Source organism: Sapajus apella, unplaced genomic scaffold (genome assembly GCF_009761245.1).
Source record: "Sapajus apella isolate SASKATOON/1434 unplaced genomic scaffold, GSC_monkey_1.0 scaffold1, whole genome shotgun sequence".
NCBI lineage: Eukaryota > Metazoa > Chordata > Mammalia > Primates > Cebidae > Sapajus > Sapajus apella.
In genome coordinates this window covers 64,878,275-64,899,460 of record NW_022436941.1, presented here as the reverse complement: position 1 = coordinate 64,899,460, position 21,186 = coordinate 64,878,275, and the positions used below count along the sequence as shown (strand labels likewise).

The 21,186-nt window shown below is 37.1% G+C and overlaps 1 protein-coding gene across 2 annotated transcripts in view; it reads right to left on the bottom strand.

Moving 5' to 3' along the window:
• The window catches only part of ANKRD31 (ankyrin repeat domain 31), a 188,232-nt gene that overhangs the window by 64,159 nt on the left and 102,887 nt on the right, over window positions 1-21,186 (bottom strand). For both annotated transcript variants that reach the window (XM_032278213.1, XM_032278203.1), the window contains 5 exons: window positions 14,861-15,005; window positions 9,357-9,409; window positions 6,752-8,273; window positions 4,745-4,912; window positions 11-148 (listed from right to left, as the gene is read on the bottom strand). In XM_032278213.1, coding sequence (XP_032134104.1) covers window positions 11-148; window positions 4,745-4,912; window positions 6,752-8,273; window positions 9,357-9,409; window positions 14,861-15,005 — 2,026 coding nt within the window. The remainder of the gene's footprint in view (window positions 1-10; window positions 149-4,744; window positions 4,913-6,751; window positions 8,274-9,356; window positions 9,410-14,860; window positions 15,006-21,186) is intronic.

Genomic DNA, 21,186 nt, shown 5'->3' with positions numbered 1-21,186 from the left:
GGATCCAAACCTGCATTATCATTTAGATTCACATCTGCTCCAGTTTCTATTAGGGCTTTCACTAGGGACAGATTTCCTCTTCTGGCAGCTAAATGAAGCCGGCTTTTCCCTCTGGCATTCCTCTTATTGATCCCACCTGTTTTCATTCCTGTAAATTTGCCAAACAAAATGGGTTTATTTTCTGCCAAATGCTGATTGTTAAAAAGGATCTTAGAAAACACATGACAACTTCCTCAAAATATCACACTACATAGCCATTCTGTATCTCAGTGGGTGTATTCCTGATCACATAGGTGCCAAGTACCAAACCACAGCTTATGGTTTTCTATTTTTCTTTCACAAAATGTGCTGTACACTATCATCTAAAGATTTTGTTTTTTAAATCTCTTCCTTGCAATACAAGTTAGACAGACTTAAGTTGGAACTAAAAGTAATGAACTGATCATATGTTTTCTCCCTGTCCTGCCAAAACCATGCTAAAATGAGAGTAAAAGAAAATTTAAAGTACCATACATTAAAAAAAGAGGAAACAATAAAGGACAAAGACTTCAACAAATTTAGGGGAATTAGAAAGTCAATGATGGAGAAGAGTGAACTGATTTGCAGAGTGGGCAACACTCCAATCCAGGTGCCTGCAAAAGGAATTGCAGAGAGAGCAAGCCAATCTGAACTCAAGCACTCTACACTTGGGGACATCAGGCACTATGGAAGGCAGGTGTGTGGAACAGTGGGGGCGGGGGTGGAGCAATTGGTTAAAATCTTTTATATCAGATCTTTTACATAGAAAAGTTGAGACTCTAAGTTTCCTTCCACAACCCTCAACTGACTAGCAACCATTCTTCTTATCCTAGATCTCCAACCCAAAGCCAGGAACCTCAAGGTTTGTTTTCTATAGAAACTGCATCAGGGCCAGGTATGGTGGCTCACACCTATAATCCCAGCACTCTACTAAAAACACAAAAATTATCTGGGCGTGGTGGTGGGTGCTTGTAATTTCAGCTACTAGGTAGGCTGAGGCAGGAAATCACTTGAACCCAGGAGGTGGAGGTTGCAGTGAGCCAAGATTGTGCCACTGCCCTCCAGCATGGGTGACAGAGATTGACTCCGTCTTAAAAAAAAAGAAAGAAAGAAACTGCATCAGAGAAGCTTCAGACTGAGATGCAAAGCAAAATAAAGGGTTAGGGTGATGAAACCGAAAATATTCATTAAATCAGTGGTATCAGCACCATGGGGGAAACTTGTTAGAAATGCAAATTCTCCAGACCACCCCAAACTTGCTTTGGAGGACAGACTAAAATGGCTCCTAATGATCCTTACCATCTGGTATTTATGACTTTGTGTACTCTTCTTCTCTTTATAGCTTGCTTCTAACCAATAGAATTTTTCAACACTGAAGGTACTTCATTTCACTGATTACGTTAAAAGAGATTGTAGCATTTTCTGTCTTGCTAACAGACTTGCTATATTCACTTCAGCTTGTATGCTTTGACGATGCAAGCAGACATGTTGGAGAAGCCCCCACAGCAAGAAACTGAGGATGGCCACCAGCCAATCACCAGTGAGGAACTGAGGCCCTCAGCCAACCACCCTCAAGAAATTGAATTCTGCCAACAATCACACGAGCTTAAATATGGATTCTTCCCTAGCAGAACCTTCAGATGAGACCCCAGTCCTAACCAACACTTTGCTGCCTATCAACAATCCTGTTAGCAGTCCCAACTAAACCATGCCCGATTCCCGACCTACAGAAAGTAAGATATAATAACTGTGTAACAGAGACAACTAACACACCTACTGAATCAGATTATTTGAGGGGAGGGCCCAGCAATTTGTGTTTTAACAATCTTTTCAGGTAATTCTGATGCAACCTAAGGTTTGAGAACCACTGCATTAAACTTTGGAACTCTTCTTGCCCTATTTCCTAAATGTCATCAGCCATGCATATAGTTTAGGGCGAGAGATAAAAAGATGAGAGAACTGTTCTCTAAAAAATGGATTTTTGGGTTATATGAATCACAGGGAAGAATGACAGTCTCGTATATCTCTTCCACTGGCATCCAGACAAAAACATATTGTTCTTTAGAGATTAGCAATCCAAAATTCTTTATTGAATTAAAAACATATACATATACATATACATATATATACACACACATATGTATATATATTTAGAGAGAGACAGAAACAGACAGAGAGAGAGAATATATTTGAAAATTATATCTCAGGTTACAGGCTTGCAGACTGCAAGTTTGAGTTGAAAAATCTCTCCCAGCTGGGCATGGTTCCTTACATTTGTAACCCTTGCACTTTGGGAGGCTGAGGCAGGTGGAGTTTGAGACCAGCCTGGGCAACACAGGGAGACCCCATTTCTTAAAAAAATCTAAAAATTAGCTGCGTGTGGTGACATGTGTTCGCAGTCCCAGCTACTGAGAGATGCTAGGGTGGGAGGATCACGTGAGCATGGGAGGTCACGGATGCAGTGAATTGTGATTGTGCTAGTGGTCTCTAGCCTGGGTGACAGACAAGACCCTGTCACAACAACAACAACAACAACAACAAAACTCTCCCAGTAATTCTTACTGTGCATGGTATAAATTATTGTTACTGGTGTGTTTGCAGCAAAGAAGGTAGGCATGTAACACACATTTTGGAGCAAAAACTCAACTTCTCAATGTTACTAACATCATAAATTTGTACAGCATTGACTAAAAATTTAAAATAACAAAATCTGACAGAAACTCAAAGGGAAACAAATGGTACTCATACTAAACCTCTTCAAAAACTCCACTATAGTTTGGAATTTAGTGTTACTATTAATAAGTATAATGCTATTAAATACTCAGATTTCTCTCCTTTTTTCTGTGATCAGTTTTTTCTTCTCTGGAAGCCTTCAGGATCTTCTCTTTATTCCTGTTCTGCAATTTCAGTGAGGTGCCTTGTTCCCTGTACTGGACACTTAGTGGTACTTTCAATATGGAAATGCCTGTCTCATTTCTTATATTCTTTCTTTACTGATTTCTTCTACTGTTCACTCGCTGCTCTCCCTGGATATCCTGGAGTGATATTCTAATTTTCTTATCTTTTCTCTCCTATTTTTCAGCTTTTTCTTTTTTGGTCCTTAGTAGACTTGTGAAGCTTTGCCTTATAACCCTGCTACAGATATCTATATAGTATCTATTTACTTAAATTTCTGTTTTAAACAACTAAAAGCTCTGTATTGTTCTCTGATTGTTCCCTCTTTAGTATACCTTTTTGGAAAAAAAAATTAGATATTTCTTGATTCTTGTATTGTTTCTATTTCTTCTGGGTTCCTTTGGTCTGGTTAGTTTACTTTGATAGCTTTCATATTGGTGCTTTCTGCAAATACTTGTCAATCTTTGACTATCTATTCATTCATATTTTAATGAGGAAAACTAAATCCAAATAGGAAATCTGTGGAGGGTGAGGGGAATATGGCATAGATGAATTCACTGTTGGGTGATCAGCAGGAGGTAAGCCTGCCTTTGTTTTAGGGAATCCCCAGATGTCAATATCTAAAATTCTTACCTCTAGAGCAGTTCAATTCTCTGCTCAAGTGGCTTACAGTCTGGTAGAATAATAGACATGTTAAAAAAATTACGCCAAAATAATTAAGTGCTGCTAGAGAGATGTGAAGTTTCCTGTGGTAGCTGTAACAAATTTACCACAAACTGGGTGACTTAAAACAACAGAATGTATTCTCTCATAATTTGGAAACCAGAAATCCAAAATCAAAGTGTCAATGGGGCTGTACTCCCTCTGGAAGCTCTAGGGGAGAATCTTTCTGTGCTTCTTCCAGCTTCTGATGGCTGTCAGCATTCCTTGGCTTCCTTGGCTGTGGCTACATTGCTCCTCTGCCTTCGTCTTCTCATCATCTCTGTGTTTCAAATCTCCCTATCTTTCTCTCATAAGGACACAGTAATTAATTTAGGACTCACCTGGATAATTCAGGATGATCTCCTTATCTTAGGGTCCTTAACTGGATTACATATGCATATTACATATTACATATTACATAGAAGGTAATATTCACACCTTTACTATATAAGGTAATAGTCACAAATTCCAGGGATTAGGACAGGGCATGTTTTGGGGTACCAGCATTCAACCCACTATAGAAGGTGTGTATAAGAAGGGCTTCAGTTTACATGAGAGGTGGAAAATGAAAAAATGTTCACAGAGAATGCCTAATCCAGTATCCTTCCTACCTCTTAACAGACAGTATACAAATCAACATTCAGTTAATAATGTTTAACCTGAAGTGGTTCAGCCTATTGTTTATGACAGAATTATCTCCAACAACTATCAAAGGATGCTTACCTTGTCCATACTGTGAAACACACAGTTCTTCGTCTGACACAAAACAAACTAATGACTATGTTTCTTTAACCTCCCTCATGTTAAAAGGGCTGAATGAAGTATCTAAAGAATCTGACACATTTCACCCCTGCTGTCCCCGCCAAATATTCTTGCTGTGTCTGCTGTTTACCTTAACTCCTCTAATATAGTAAACTAGAAGTCATAGAAATATGATATGAATATACTTCAAGATTATTGGATTCTCAAGTGGTGCCTTAACAACAAATGTCGCTGAAATAGTCATATAAGTTAATGAATAACTACAAAAAGAAACAATATATCTGAAAGTTTAGAAATTGCCTGAAGTAGAGTGAATTGCTGGGCCTGATTTTGTAAACTTTAACCTAAACAATTACAGGATACAAACCTTTGCAGGTAGTTTTTAAGAAACTTTGTCTTTTTCTGAAATTCTGAACTGTTTTGTGTTCTTGGATATTAGTAGGCATGTGAATTTCTGACTCCATTTTTTCTTTTCTCTCTTCACAATTTCTTGTCGTTATTTCATTTCCAGTGATATTATTAGTTAATTCCTCATCTGAAACAAACATTTTACAATATCAGTGTTATTGTTCTCCTTTCTGGTTATACAACTAGAAAATAAAATTTCTACTTTTTTTAAGTTTCTGTTCCACACTGGACTGTTTAAGGAAATAGAAGCTTTTAAAAATGTTTTTATGTAACAGACAAAAAGTTTGCTGGTTACAGCTCTGATGGGAATACAGTAAATAGTTTAAGTGAAAAGATCTAACAATTTCCTGCTATGAAAATGTTGTTCATAGCAGGTGAACTGAGGCTAAATAAGTATCATATTAAAAAGTACTATGTTAAAAAGCAACAAAAGAGTGATAGAAATACTGTTTATTCAAGCAATGGGGAAAAGATTCCCTATTTAATAAATGGTGTTGTGAAAACTGGCTAACCATATGCAGAAAACTGAAACTGGACCCCTTCCTTCCACCTTATACAAAAATTAACTCCAGATGGATTAAAGACTTAAACGTAAGAACTAAAATCACAAAAACCCAAGAAGAAAACCTAGGCAATACCATTCAGGACATAGGCATGGGCAAAGACTTCATGACTAAAACACCAAAAGTAATTGCAACAAAAGCCAAAATTGACAATTGGGATCTAATTAAGCTAAAGAGCTTCTGCACAGCAAAAGAAACTATCATCAGAGTGAACAGGTAACCTACAGAATGGGAGAAAATTTTTGCAATTTATCCGTCTGACAAAGTGCTAATATCCAGAATCTACAAGAAACTTAAACAAATTTACAAGAAAAATACAAACAATCCCATCAAAAAGTGGGCAAAGGATATGAACAGACACTTCTCAAAAGAAAACATTTATGCGGCCAACAAACATATGAGAAAAGCTCATCATCACTGGTCATTAGGGAAATGCAAATCAAAACCACAATATGATACCATCTCATGCCATTTAGAATGGCTATCATTAAAAAGTCAGGAAGCAACAGAAGCTCGAGAGGATGTGGAGAAATAGGAATGCTTTTACACTGTTGGTGGGAGTATAAATTAATTCAACCATTGTGGAAGACAGTGTGATGATTCCTCAAGGATCTAGAACCAGAAATACCATTTGACCCAGCAATCCCATTACTGGGTATATATCTAAGGGATTATAAATCATTCTACTATAAAAACACATGCATATGTATGCTTATTGCAGCACTGTTCACAACAGCAAAGACCTGGAACCAACCTAAATGCCCATCAATGATAGACTGGATAACGAAAATGTGGCACATATATACCATAAAAAACTATGCAGCCATAAAAAATAATGAGTTCATGTCCTTTGCAGGGACATGGATGAAGCTGGAAACCATTATTCTCAGCAAACTAACACAGGAACAGAAAACCAAACACTGCATGTTCTCACTCATAAGTGGGAGCTGAACAATGAGAACACATGGACACAGGGAGGGAACATCACACACCAGGGCCTGTTGGGGAGTCGGACACTAGCGGAGGGATAGCATTAGGAGAAATGCCTAATGTAGATGATGGGTTGATGGGTACACCAACCCACCATGGCACGTGTAAACCTATGTAACAAACCTGCACATTTGGCGCATGTATATCAAAATTTATAATAAATAAAATAATAAAAAATAATTTTAAAATACTGTTATTAACTTCAGTTAATATCAGCTTAGCAACCATCTTTGATAACATTGGTTTGACTTTCAAAGTAATCACTACTAGGCTTAGTGGCATCCCAAATCATGGCCCACATATCCTCATTCTTCACAGTTTGGGCATATGTTGAATAAAATTCAATTGGAAATTTCTATAAAAATAAGTAAATCTATACAAAATGTGTACAGATTAAGCAATATTACTAATACCTGGTTTGTGTGAAATTTCCTTCTTTTCTCTTTGACTAAGTTGTGAGATGTTGGCCAAGTCTTTATTCATATTGTCAGTGGAATGAGAATCTATATCACATATAGTCTCACTTTCTAGGTTTTGTCTCCTTTTTTCGGCTTTAGTTGTTTCTATTGCCTGAGAATGAACAACTATAGATAAAGGCTCATTTGAGTAACTCAATTTTTGGTCTCTGTCAATGTAATTCCTTTCAGTGTCACAACTCTTTGCCACCTCTTCCACAATATGTGTATCTGTTTGATTCACTAAAAAAGTCGGTGCTCTGCCAATACAATCCTGTGGCTTTTTGAATAGCTCCACATGATTAGTCAATTTTGAAACATCCTGTGTCGAAAGTGTTCTCATACAAGCCAGGGAATTTTGCTCAGGATTACCATGTGAGTGATCAAAAGAAGGTCCAAATATGCATTGTTCACAATTTGCAATACGTTGTTCAGAAATAACTACATTATCTGAATCAGAAAAATTAACAGCTTCCTGTTCTGGAAGTGTGGTTAGGCTGACTGCTTTTACCTCATTTTCCTGTGAAAAATGATCTTCAGAAAGTACAAACTGTTGAAAATCCATTTCTTTTCTATTTGTTAAATTTTCCTTAAAATTATAGTGGTTTTTGCTGCCTGTAGAACACGTCGCCTTTTTAGATATTACAGCCTTCTCAGAGGTGGAGAAATCATCATCATCATTATCAGAATTTCCCTTTACAAAGGATAGGAAAGCTTTTTCCCATTTGTTAAAGCTCTCATCTTTTTGGACCAATTTGCTGTTTTCATGAGATTTATAAAGGATACGGTGTTGTTCCCGGAGAGTGTGAGGCTGCTTATCCGTAGTAACAAGCCGTAACTTGATTTCTTTGTGTAATGAAAGTCCCGGGAAAGAAACAGCTTCAGTTTGGCCAACAGATTCTAATTCCAAGCATTGAACTTCTTGACTATCTGATAAATCCAGGTTCTGGATGTGTGTCTCTTTAGAAACTGAACAAACCTCAATATTATTATCTAATCCATTTTTCACGCTTGGCAGAGTTATGCCAGAAGGTTCACGTGACTCTTCTGGAAGGTCACTAAGAGTTTGTGGAATATGCTGTTGATAAGTAACCAATCTGTTTATTCTCCTGGAAGGAGAGACAGCTAGTGTCTTTCTTGGATTGCAGTCTACATCATCTACTTGGGTCCTTTTATGTTGTGTGTTTCTTCTTCCTATACCTTTAGGCATGTTTGTGTTGGAATCTTTGATATTATAGATACTGCATTTTCTGAGTCCTGTAGAGTATATCTGGTTAACAGTTGATTGTTTATGCTTGGATTTACCAAATTTTGTGTTTTTGGAATCTTTTTGGTAATATTCATATACATCTTCTTTATTTATATTTATAAATAAACTCTCTTTGCTTTCTTTATTGACTTTTACATGTTCTTGCTTCTGTCTGTTGCAATTTTCATTACAAATATGGCAAATGTGACTCTTAGAACTGAATTTTGGTTTCTATAAAAAAAATATAGTTAGCTTTAATTTTAAGTAGTTACTATATCAACTCAATCTGGATTACTGATAATCAACCTCTTTAATTCAAACTATAATTTTAAATCCAATCTAATCAAACTATAATTTTAAATTCAATCTAACCACAGATCCTGCTGGGATATAACCAACTTGATATTTCAGAAATGTAGACTAATAGAAAAAAGGCAAACATAATAAATTTAGACTCAGTATGTATACTAATCTTTATTTTCTACTGTAGATTACAATTCCTTCTTGCCAATTTAGCATTATTAATCTTATTAAACATAATAAAAATCTTAATCTATTTAATTTTTGTAGACTTTTAAACTAATCAAATCAAAGTTTCCTTTACAAGGAAACTCTGTGCTGTTGTACATCTTCTATGTCTAGTGGGTTGGTGCTATTTCTTTGAGCTATAAACAAAAAGAAAAAATCAAAGAAAACAGATTCCAGTGGTCAGACTCTAAACTTTACAAGGAAACTTTACGCAAATGCTTTAGAAACACTCTCCTCTCCCAATTGTTACATAGGTAGAACTAGAATTAGGAGTTTCTTCTTCGGGTATCTGGGAGAACTACGGGATGGAAGCAGAAAAATTGACTTAAAAACAGGAAGACAGGTATGTTTTTCAACTGGTCTGTATGAAAAAAATATTATGGGCTGCTAAGATTAAAAGAGGAACACTGCTTCCTCTCATTCACCACAACTCAAGAACCAGATGGAGAGTAACTGCCCACCATGTAAAGTTTGAAGAGATGGGCTAATACCTTTGACTCCTGTACTATGCTTAGGCCACAGGAAATTAGACATGGTTGATAAACCATAGGCTCCATAAAGAGAAAGAGGAAGGAAATGGTTACCAATATATTCATGTCCCCAGATATGCTACAAACTAATAGTCCAGAACCCTCTGATTCTCACGCAATTATTCCAGTGTCTTAAAAGTAAATGTGAAGTCACTATTACTAATGCTTCAGCAGTTTTTCTCTTCCCTTTGATGATCTATAAAACAACAAGAAGTTATATCCCTATAAAAATGTTTATTACTAAGCATAGATATACCTTGTGTTGGTATACATCCTCTATGTCTAGTGGGTCAATGCTATTCCTTTGAGCTGTAAACAAAAAGAGAAAATCAATGAAAACAGCTTCTAGTGGTTAGACTTTAGACTTCTAAAACCCACAAGTCCTTTGTCATGAGAAAACCAAGTTGAATAAGTGTAATTATGTAAACATTTTATATTAAAATAAAACACAGGTATAAATTCTGAGGTGGTGATATTTGGTGAGGTAGCTATATTATTTTCCCTTTGCGACTGAGTTCCCATAATGTACAAGGTACTATGTTGAGATAGTTTACATATATTAACTTTAGTCCTCACATTAACAATCCTATAGGTAAACAGGTAGATGGGTAGATATTACAAACCCAAATTTACAGATGAGAAAATTAGGAATGAAGCCGGGCGCGGTGGCTCAAGCCTGTAATCCCAGCACTTTGGGAGGCCGAGGCGGGTGGATCACGAGGTCAAGAGATCGAGACCATCCTGGTCAACATGGTGAAACCCCGTCTCTACTAAAAATACAAAAAATTAGCTGGGCATGGTGGCGCGTGCCTGTAATCCCAGCTACTCAGGAGGCTGAGGCAGGAGAATTGCCTGAACCCAGGAGGCAGAGGTTGTGGTGAGCCGAGATCGCACCATTGCACTCCAGCCTGGGTAACATGAGTGGAACTTCGTCTCAAAAAAAAAAAAAAAAAAAAAGAAAAGAAAATTAGGAATGTTAATTTACCCTCTAAGCTTTATAGCATGTGAGGCTATAAAGTTAGGACTAAACTCTTGTCCTACATCAAAGTAGATGTATTTTACTTTAAAGATAGAAAAGCAGTCTGGGATTGCAGTCTACATCATCTACTTGGGTCCTTTTATGTCGTGTGTTTCTTCTTCCTATACCTTTAGGCACATTTGTGTTGGAATCTTTGACTTTATAGAGATTGCATTTCCTGAGTCCTATAGAGTATATCTGGTTAAGAGTTGATTGTTTATGCTTGGATATATTTTATAGGAGGAAAGTTCTTTATTAATCATTCCCATATTTGAAAGCTCTTCATCTGGAATTTAAAAATGAATATTGTTTTTATTTCTTTATTTAAGTAAACGAATATTCTTTATTTACATACAAATACTCTTTAACTAAACTAATTTTGCATTCATATTGAAAAATAGGCTGATAATTACTGATGGAATTTGTAAGTTCAAACTTAAGAAATATTCAAAGCATCTAGTGAAGCATGATAATGCAACCCAGCTTAGTAAATTCTCTCACAAAGGAAGAGTGGGAGCTTAGTCCTATGGAGAAATGTTCCTTTACATGAAAGAAATTTAATTGGCTAGGGATAGGTTAAAAGTGGACACTGGTGAACAGGAGATTCTGGATTTAGAGAAAGAACTAGAATGCTATAAAAAGCATTCCCAGAAGAGCAAAACAATGCATATTGTAATTATTTAAAATAGAGAAGTCAAGCAGTTAAGCAGATCATCAAAGCAATAATTAAAAAAAAATACTTTTGCTTCCAACTGAACAGTTTATTTGCATTTTTTCATATAGCTTAAAATGTTAACATGATTATTTTAATAATTTAACTCAATTTGAGCTTTTATAGATTTGTCTTCAACAAATTACCGTCTGTCTCACTTCTCATGCAATCTGGCCACTAGGAAGGAAGACTTTTGCTCTAATGAACCACTAATTAATTGCCTCCTGGTGGCCTTCAGTTATCAATGAAGTTTTCTCTTTACTATAAAAGTAGAGTATTTCGATCCAGGACTTAGTTCTTAGTTAATACCATTCAGATAACTACATTTCTTGATCAAGTATATGATTTATAAAATAAGTGGCCATAAAATAAAATAGATCCATTAGCTCTAAAGAAAAACTAGTCTCATGACTGGTTATTGTTAGATTGCTCAATTGCACCTAATTTTCAATAACAGACACACTCAACAATAATTGGAAGAACTGTTTTATATTAAATAGAACCCAGCTGGGAAGGAGATTGATATGGTTTGGCTATGCCCCCAAACAAATCTTATCTTGAATTGTATCTCTCATAATCCCCACGTCATGGGAAGGACCCAGTAGGAGGTAATTAAATCATGAGGGCAGATTTTTCCCATGCTGTTCTCATGATAATGAATAAGTCTCATAACATCTGATGGTTTCATAAAGGGCAGTTCCCTTGCACTTCCCCTTGCTGCTGCCATGTGAAGAAGGATGTGTTTGCTTCCCCTTCGCCATGATTGTAAATTTCCCAAGGCCTTCCTAGTGTTGTGGAACTGTGAGTCAATTAAACCTCTTTCCTTTATAAATTACCCAGTCTCAGGTATGTCTTTATTAGCAGCATGAGAACCAACTAATACAGAGATGTACTTTAAATTTCCTTTAAAACCATTTAGGGCTGGGCGCGGTGGCTCATGCCTGTAATCCCAGCACTTTGGGAGGCTGAGGCAGGTGGATCACGAGGTCAAGAGATCAAGACCATCCTGGTCAACATGGTGAAACCCTGTCTCTACTAAAAATACAAAAAAAAATTAGCTGGGCGTGGTGGCACGTGCCTGTAATCCCAGCTACTCAGGAGGCTGAGGCATGAGAACTGCCTGAACCCAGGACGCGGAGGTTGCGGTGAGCCAAGATCATGCCATTGCACTCCAGCCTGGGTAACAAGAGCGAAACTCCATCTCAAAAAAAAAAAAAAAAAACATTTAGATCAGGAAAAGATCCTTTCTAATAGACTTATCAAAGGGTTTGTGTTGACACTTAATCATTAACCCAGACAGATATGTAGTATCTGTCCTGTTATCCTCTTGGACATGAAGATTATGTGTCTTTTTTTATGTACTCTCATAAGTTCTGAGCATTCTTTTATCACATTCTTCATCGCAATTCCTTGCTATCCCTGTTTCTTATTCATTTTGTATTATTAGGCTCTAGCACTATTTAGTGTTTGACACATAGCAACCCTAATAGAATGAATGAATGAATATCCACAGAAGATAAATTCCAGTGGAGGTGGGTTAGAGAGCATCGTTGTTTTGCCTGCCCACCACATATCCTGATAGGAAGCTCTTTGAAGAGAGAGTCCATTGATTGATTCCTGCTGCCTAGATCCCTGGAGCTGCTTTTATTCCTGACTTTTCCAAGGTCTGGATCTTCAGCTTTTCCTTTAATTCTTGAGTTGTTCTGTCAAGAAACTCCCTTTTCCACCCTGATTACTTGCCACCAAAGAACTCTGAATTTATATTTGTATCAAAGAAGTGGCAACAGGCACAGCTGTATTATTTGTCCCCAGGAACACACAAAGCTTTAGCAGAGGATGGGTTTCCACTGCCAGCCTAAATTTTAGCATTAAGGGAGAACTAGAGGATTTGTAGGGAGGCCCACTCACTTTATGGTTAGAAGGATTTTCAGACTACACTTTCTTGTGCACAAAAGGGGAATTGCAAATGTAGATGACTTTGTTGTTAAAGATAATAATATATAAAAACTTTTGGGAGAAAATACCTGTTGAGGAAATTTTTATTGCAATATAGTTTAATAAACAGGAATGAAGCATATATGCATCTCTTGAATGGAAAGAATTTGTTTTTGTTTTTGTTTCAGAGGATTGACACAATATTTGTTCAACAATCATTTGCAGAATGCCCACTATGTACAAGACACTTTAATATTAATCAGTAGACAAAACAAAGATTGTTTCCTTCATGGAGCTTAGATTCTGGAGGAAAAAGACAGAAAATAAAAAATAAGTCAACTGTCTAATGTGTTAGGTGATAAGTGCTATGGGGAAAGTCTTAGCAGAGCAGGGTTGAGGGGAATGGAGTGAGTGTAATGATTCTAAACTATATCCACAGATTTTGTGAAACTCCTCCTTTTTTTTTTTTTTTTTTAAAGAAATGGGGTCTCACAATGTTGTCCAGACTGAAGTGCAGTGGCTATTCACAGGCACGATCCCACTACTGATCATCACGGGAGTTTTGACCTGCTCCATTTCTGACCTAGGCCAGTTCACCCCTCCCTAGGCAAGCTGATGGTCCCCTGATCCCAAGAGGTCACCATATTGATGCTGAACTTGTGTGTACACTTGATAGGCATAGCCCACTACAGCCCAAGACTCCTGGGCTCAAGCGATCCTCCCACCTCAGCCACCTGAGTAGCTAAGACTACAGGCAGGCACCACTGTGCCCAGTGAAACTCCTCCTGGTGAAACTCCTCCCTTTAAGAGATAGAGCTTAATCCTGCTCCCTTTGAGTGTGGGCCAGACTTAGTGACTCACTTCTAACAAAGAAAATATGGCAAAGTGATGACATATCACTTTTGAGATTATGTTATGAAAAGACTGGCTTTTGTCTTACGTACATTCTCTTTCTCTTAGGTCACCTGCTCTGAGATAGCTGCCGCGTTGTCAGTAGCCTTATGGAGAAGCTAATGTGGCAAGTAGCTAAAGCCTTCAGCCAACAACTAGCAATGATCCGAGGCCTGCCAACAATCATTTGTGAATTTGAAATGGGATATTCCTGTCCTAGTTGCAACTTGAGATGACTACAACCTGTGAGAGACTCTCGTCTAGAACCACTCAGTTAAACTGCTCCCAGAATCCTGACCCTCTGAAACTGTATGAGATAAAACATGTTTGTTATTTTAAGCTGCTAAATATTGGGATTCACTGTTACATAGTAATAGGTAACTAATACAGTGAAGGTAGGAAGGGGGCAGTTGTAGTATTAAATAGGGTGGTCTAGGCCTCGTTGAGAAGGTGATATTTGAACTAAGACTTGAAGGAGGTGGGGAGACATATCTGAGGAAAGCCAAGGAGGCCAGCATGACTGGAATTGAGTAATGGCAATAGAGAGTAGTATTAAAAGGGGTTAACCAGTAGGGTGGCCAGCTGATACAGGAACTTCTAGGCTATTGTAAGAATACTGGCTTTTCTTCTAGATTAAAGGGAGAGCCATTGCAGAGTTCTGAGCATATGAACATAGAGATGTTACCAAAAAATTGAATAAATGTATTAGAGAGTATAAAGAATATGTCATGTATTTAAATTATGTTTACATAATTTTTTATTGATAACTACAGATCAAGTACTTTTGTTGTTCAATTTAATAGAGTAGTGGATGGGAGGGCAAAAGTATAGCCATAAGAAAAGATTCTTAGGGAATGAATATAAATAATCCTGAATATTTTCACTGAAAATGATATAACCAAATTTAATTTATATAATATCACATTATTTAGTCAAAGGATTTTGGGAAAAAGAAAATTTAGATTTCTTAACTGTTTGCAACGTACAACGTGCAGAAAAGGACTACCTTTTTTTTTCCTTTTAGAGTCTTATGTGCATTTGCAAACAAGTCAGTGTGATTTATCAAAAGAATGAAGCAAAGACACTACTGGATGGATTTTCTCAACACTCATGAGAAAAATAAATTTAATTCTTTAATTCTAAATTAAATTTCTTTAACTTTACTGATGTGACAAATAGCTATAACGGGACAGTTTATTCTTACCCAATGTAAGGCATTTTTGATGTTTAGGGATATATCTCTCAAGGAGACGCTTCATACATGAATCTTTGGCCTCATCCAAAGCACAGTTTCCATCATCATTTCTAAATAATGGGTCAGCTCCATTCAAAAGAAGTAACTCTGCCACCTAGAAAAAAAGTTGTTCATGTAAGGGAACCCAGATTGAAGGTATATAACCATAAATGTGTGCTGGCAGACAGCTCTAAGAAACATCAAATATCTCTTTCAAAAACACAGTTTGGATTTATCTATAAATCCTCGTCCAATAAAAAGAGAATTAATGTAGTTGCTACTGAATTTTAATTTGTTAATACATGAGTTTCTTCTCACTATAAAAAGACTAAGAAAAGAATGAAAGGGAGAAAGAAAGAAGGAGGGAAGAAAAGAAAGGCAGAAGGATGTAAGGGGGAAGGAAGGTAGGAAGGTAGGAAAGCAGGCAAGCAGAAAGGCAGGAGGCAAGAAAGAGGTTGAGGTAGAAACGTCAGTGGCTCATCCGCTAGTGAAATGAAGTTAGCAAATACACCAAGAATTAGGACTGGGTTATGTTGTAGTGAATATAATTTTAACATGTTCCAGTAGATAATTATATCTTCCATCTATACCTGTACGCTGCTGCTCCGCCTCAGGCTAGGGTTGGGAAAAAGTGGTCAATCTGTTACTACTTCTCAAATAACCTGCCTTATGCAGCTCTCCTTAGCTCCCCTAACGCCCCACCACCCACTGCTGCCCAGAGAAAAACGACGTCTCCCTCCTTTCACACACATATTAATGCCCAATATACTTTATATTATACTTATTTCTTTCATAACTGTCCTACTGTACTCTAACTTTCTTGGGAATGGGACTATGTTTGTCTTTCTAAAAATAATTTATTAGTTTTCAACAGGAAATTAATGAATATGGTTCAAAATACAGAAGGCTCAGAAGAAAATACAATGCAAAATAAGTTTCACTCCTCTACCCCTGTCCTGTTATTTTTTCCTGAGTCAGGAAAAAATAGTTAGTTTATTCTGAATTTTTCCAGCAATAGTCTAGTCCAATAGGTATGTATGTATGTACGTATACATAATATGTATGCATATATATTTTATTACACAAGTGGTCATATAGTATATACACTCTGTAGTTTGCCTTCTTTCCCCCACCTCCCAGCAACAGTCCTTGCAGACTGTTCCGTTATCAGTGTAGACTACACTTCCTCATTCTTTTCAGCAGCTAAGTAATAGTTTACTATATGAACGTACTATAATTTATTTCACCAGTACCCTATTAATGAATGCTTAAGTTGCTTCAAAGCTTTTGCTACAGATATATGTCTTTATATTCCCAAAGACTATCTTAGTATCTTACATAAAGTGAATATTCAAAAGTATTGTTTAGTAAAAGAATGACTACAGGGCAGGAAGGATATGGTGAGTAGGCTTTAAGTAACATTACACTAAAAGAAGCCTAAATTTCCATGTTTGTTGTCTGGAATGAGAGGAAGGATATTAATTTCGATATAGTATATGTACCTAAAATTTAAAAATATGTGTATATTTCCTTTTACAAGAAAGCATTCTAGCCTACTAAAATAGTTTGAATCTTTCTCTCTTACCTTTGATGTTACTTAGTTTGTATTATTCACAAACACAACAGGTACACTTTCCCCATCTTCCTATAATAATAAAATGATTATCACAAATTTACATTATGTCACCTTTTTTGTTTTTGAGACAGAGTCTCACTCTGTTGCCCAGGCTGGAGTGCAGTGGCATGATCTTGGCTCATTGCAACCTCTGCCTCCCAGATTCAATCAATACTTGTGCCTCAGCCTCTCAGGTAGCTGGGAAAAGGTGTGCACCGCCACGCTTGGCTAATTTTTGTATTGTTAGTAGAGACGGGGTTTCACTTGTTGGCCAGGCTGGTCTCAAACTCCTGACCTCAAGTGATCCACTTGCCTTGGCTTCCCAAAGTGTTGAGATTACAGGTGTGAGCCACTGCACCTAGCCACTGTGTCAGGCTTTTAAAGACGATATATATCCTTCTTTCGAGACAATAACTAGGTAGTCTCAAGTATACTGCATCTCCTTTAAAACTGCTTTTTAATTACCTCATACTGAGATGGGTGTGCATGTATGTGTGCATGTCCCTTTAGCGTATTAATGTTAATTCATGTTTGAAATCATAAAAGCAACATTTGCACATTGCCAAAAAAGTTAAAAATTACAGAAAGATATTAAGTGGAAAGTAAAAGTCCCTGCTACACTTATTTTGGTAGGCTAAAAATGCCCCCTCATCCACCCCCACCAAAAGATATCCATGTCTTCATCTCTAGAACCTGTAAATGTCAGCTTTAGTTTGAAAAAAAGATCTTTGCAAATATGATTAAGGATTTTTAGATCAGGGGCTTATCTTCAATTATCTCAGTGAGGCTTAAATACCATCACAAGTATCCTTAAGAAAGATGCTGAGCGAGATTTTATATGTACATACGGAGGAAAAGGTGATGTGAAGTCAAGGGAGAGGTTGAAGTGATGCAGGGAAAATCAAGGAAGGCCACCAGCCACTAGAAGCTGAAAGAGGCAAGTAACAGATTATCCTCTACAGCCTCTGGAGGGAGTCAAGCCCCATTGATACCTTGATTTTAGTCCAGTGATTCTGATTTTTGGATTTCTAGTCTCTAGAGCTGTGAGAGAATAAATTTCTGTTGCTTTAAGCCACCCAGTTTATGCTAATAGGTTATAGTTGTCATAGGAAACCTATACAGATTTGGGTAGCAGAAAATGGGGTGCTACTGTAACAAATACCTTAAAATGTGGAAGTGGCTTTGAAACTGGAAAGCCTGGATTGTCTTGAACAGATATTAGTGGACATATTGATGTTAGGCCAGGCACAGTGGCTCACACCTGTAATCCCAGCACTTTGGGAGGCCAAGGCAGGTGGTTCATCTGAGGTCAGGAGTTCGAGACCAGCCTGGCCAACACGGCAAAACTCCGTCTTTATTAAAAATACAAAAATTAGCCAGGCATGGTGGTGGGTGCCTGTAATCCCAGCTATTCAAGAGGTGGGTGCCTGTAATCCCAGCTATTCAGGAGGCTGAGGCAGGAGAATCACTTGAACCCAGGTGGCAGAGGTTGCAGTGAGCCAAGATCAAGTCACTGCATACCAGAGAGGGGCTCCATCTCAAAAAAAAAAAAAAAAAAAAGAACTATTGATGTTAAAGATCCTACCAGTGAGGCTCAGGAGGAACACATTAGAGAGAACCTGTATCATCTTAGATAGTGTATATATCATCATGAACAGAATGTTGGTGAAAAAATGAACATTAAAGGTATTATTGGCAAGGGCTCAGAAGGAAATGTAGAACATGTTTTTGGAAGCTAGAGGAAAGGAGGTCTTTGCTATATGGTGCCAGAAAGCCTCGGTCCTACAAGTTGTGTGAAAAGCAGAACTTGTAAGTGATAAACTTAAATGTCTAGCTGAGGTGATTTCCAAGTGAAGCACCGAAAGTGCAACCTAGTTTCTTCTTGGGGATTATAGCACAATGTGAGAAGAAAAAGATAAATTGAAGAAAGAACTGTTAGGCAAAAAAGAACCAGAACTTGATGATTTGGGAACTTCTGTCCATCAAGATTGGAAATAAATGGTAAAACTTGGAGATTCCTGTAAGAAAAGTGTGCTTTGTAGAAAGGCCAAGGGCGTAGCTGGAAAACTTTTGCTAATGCTGAAGGGGGTAGGAATGTAACTCATACACCCATTCAACCATCTCAACAGAAGCCAGGAATATAGGTGGGCCTGTGGAAAGATCTGTGAAAAACACTGTTGTCTAATGGCATGAATCCCTGTGACATACATGGAAAACTCACAAGGTTTCTTGTAAATGCTCTGTCTGCAGAAACACTGCATCTTAGACTGAAAGAGACAGAATGAAATGAAGGACCGCCAAAATTTTAGAGACAGTAAATAGGTTAATAAAACTACTCACCTGTAAATGTATGCTACCCTTCAATAGAAAAGAAAGGATAATACCAAGAACAGAGAGTTAGCATGGAGTGAAGAGTAGCAGATGGCTGTGATATAATAGAGGCAGACTAGTCAGAAGCTTAGGAGATTAGGAATAGTCAAAGACAGCTTGGCTAAAACTACAGTCCATCTTGGTGGCTCAGAAGAATGTTGTGTATATACAAGGCAATGTCCTTTAAGGAAATGCTGGAGAGGAAACTTCTGAGTTACTGTTCCTTGGCTAAATGTAGGCCAAGCTCAAAACTCCCCAAAGAATGAACACAGTCTATAAGTCACATCAGATCCAACAGTAAAATGTAAAAATTTTTCTGATTCAGAAAGGTTAAACACAACCCCTAATCAATCAGTATTTTACTAATAAATGGTCTTGAACCAAGGGTATTCTGTTGGAAACCAGGATAAAGATAAAAACAAGAAAAATACAATTTTGCAAACAGGGTTCACAAGGCTGCACACTATGAGGGAAACAGACTTCACAACTCATCAAACAAATAAAAAAGCAACCCAAGTTGGGCATGTGCGCTGGAGGTACTCAGCATCCACAGTTGCTAGCACACATTATGTTAAATGTCCAGTTTTGGCTGGATACAGTGGCTCATGCCTGTCCCAGTGTTTTGGAAGACTAAAGCAGGAAGATGACTTGAGGCCAGCAGTTCTAAACCAGCCTGGGTAACACAGCAAGATTCCATCTCTACAAAAAATAAAAGTAAAAATAATTTTTTGAAAAGCTGGGTGTGGTGGTGGATGCCTATTGTCCCAACTACTCAGGAACCTAAGGCAGGAGGATCACGTGTGCCCAAAAATTTGAGGCTGCCGTGAGCTATGATCACATCACTGCACTCCAGCCTGGGCAACAGAGTGAGACTCTATCAAAAGAGAAAGAAAGAGGGGGGGGGGCGGGGAGCAGGAAGAGAGAAAGAGAGACAAAGAAAACCCACTAAAGTATGACCCATACACAGGATAAAAAGCAGCAACAGAAACTGCTTTGAGAGGGTCTGTATTTACAGAAAAATACTCTAAAACAGCTATTATAAATATGTTCAAAGAGCTGATGAAAGCCATGTTTAAAGAATTAAGAAAAAGTATGGTGATAATGATTTATAAAATAAAGAATATTAGTAAACAGAAAGTATAAAAAAAAAAACAGAAATTCTGGAATTCAAAAGTGTAATAACTGAAAAGAAAAATTCACCAGAGGCCTCAGCAGAAGGTTTAAGCTGGCAGAAAAAAAGAATCAGTGAATTTGGAGACAGATTAATAAAGATTACACAATCAGAAGAACAGATGTTTAAAAGAATGAAGAAAAATGAATAGAACACCAGAGAAATATGGGACACCATTAAGCACAACAATATACACATTACAGGAGTTCCAGAAAGACAGGAGGGAGAAAAAGGAGGAGAAAAAAATAATCAAAGAAATAATAGCTGAAAATTTCCCAAATTTGATGTAAAGCATTAAAGCACACATCTAAGAAGCACAACATACTCCAAAAAACATAAACACAAAGGGATACGCATCTAGACATAATCAAAGTCAAAATGTTAAAAGTCAAAGATAAAATGATGAAAGCAGCAAAAGAAAAAGAAATTATCATTTAGATGGGAACTCCAATAAAAGTAGCATCTCACTTATTAGAAACAATCAGGTCCACAGACAATGGGATAAGACAGTCAAAATGCTGAAAGGAAAAAAAAAAACTATCCACCAAGAATCTTATATCTAGCAAAACTATTTTTTAAAAATGAAGGCAAAATAAAGACATATATAGATAAATAAAAGATAAAAGCTGATAGAATTTATTGGTAGAAGACCTGCTTTAAAGGAAATACTAAAGGTAACTGGGCTGAAAGCAAGTGACAGCAACTCAAATCACATGAAAAAGCATACAAGTAATGGCAATTATACAGATAATTATGGGAGATAATATGATTGCATATTTATTTTCTCTTATTCCCTTATTTAAAAAGCAATGGCATAAAACAATATGCATATAAATATTACATTTATAAATGTTATATACTTGACAATAATACCATAAAAGAGGCAGAACAATTCTGTGAAGAAAGTCAATGGTAGTTTGATGGGGATAGCATTGAATCTATAAATTACTTTGGTCAGTATGGCCATTTTCACAATATTGATTCTTCCTAACCATGATCATGGAATGTTTTTCCATCGTTTGTTTTTCCATCCTCTCTTATTTCCGTGAGCAGTGGTTTACAGTTCTCCTTGAAGAGGTCCTTCATGTCCCTTGCTAGTTGCTTTCCTAGGTATTTTATTCTGTTTGTAGCAATTGTGAA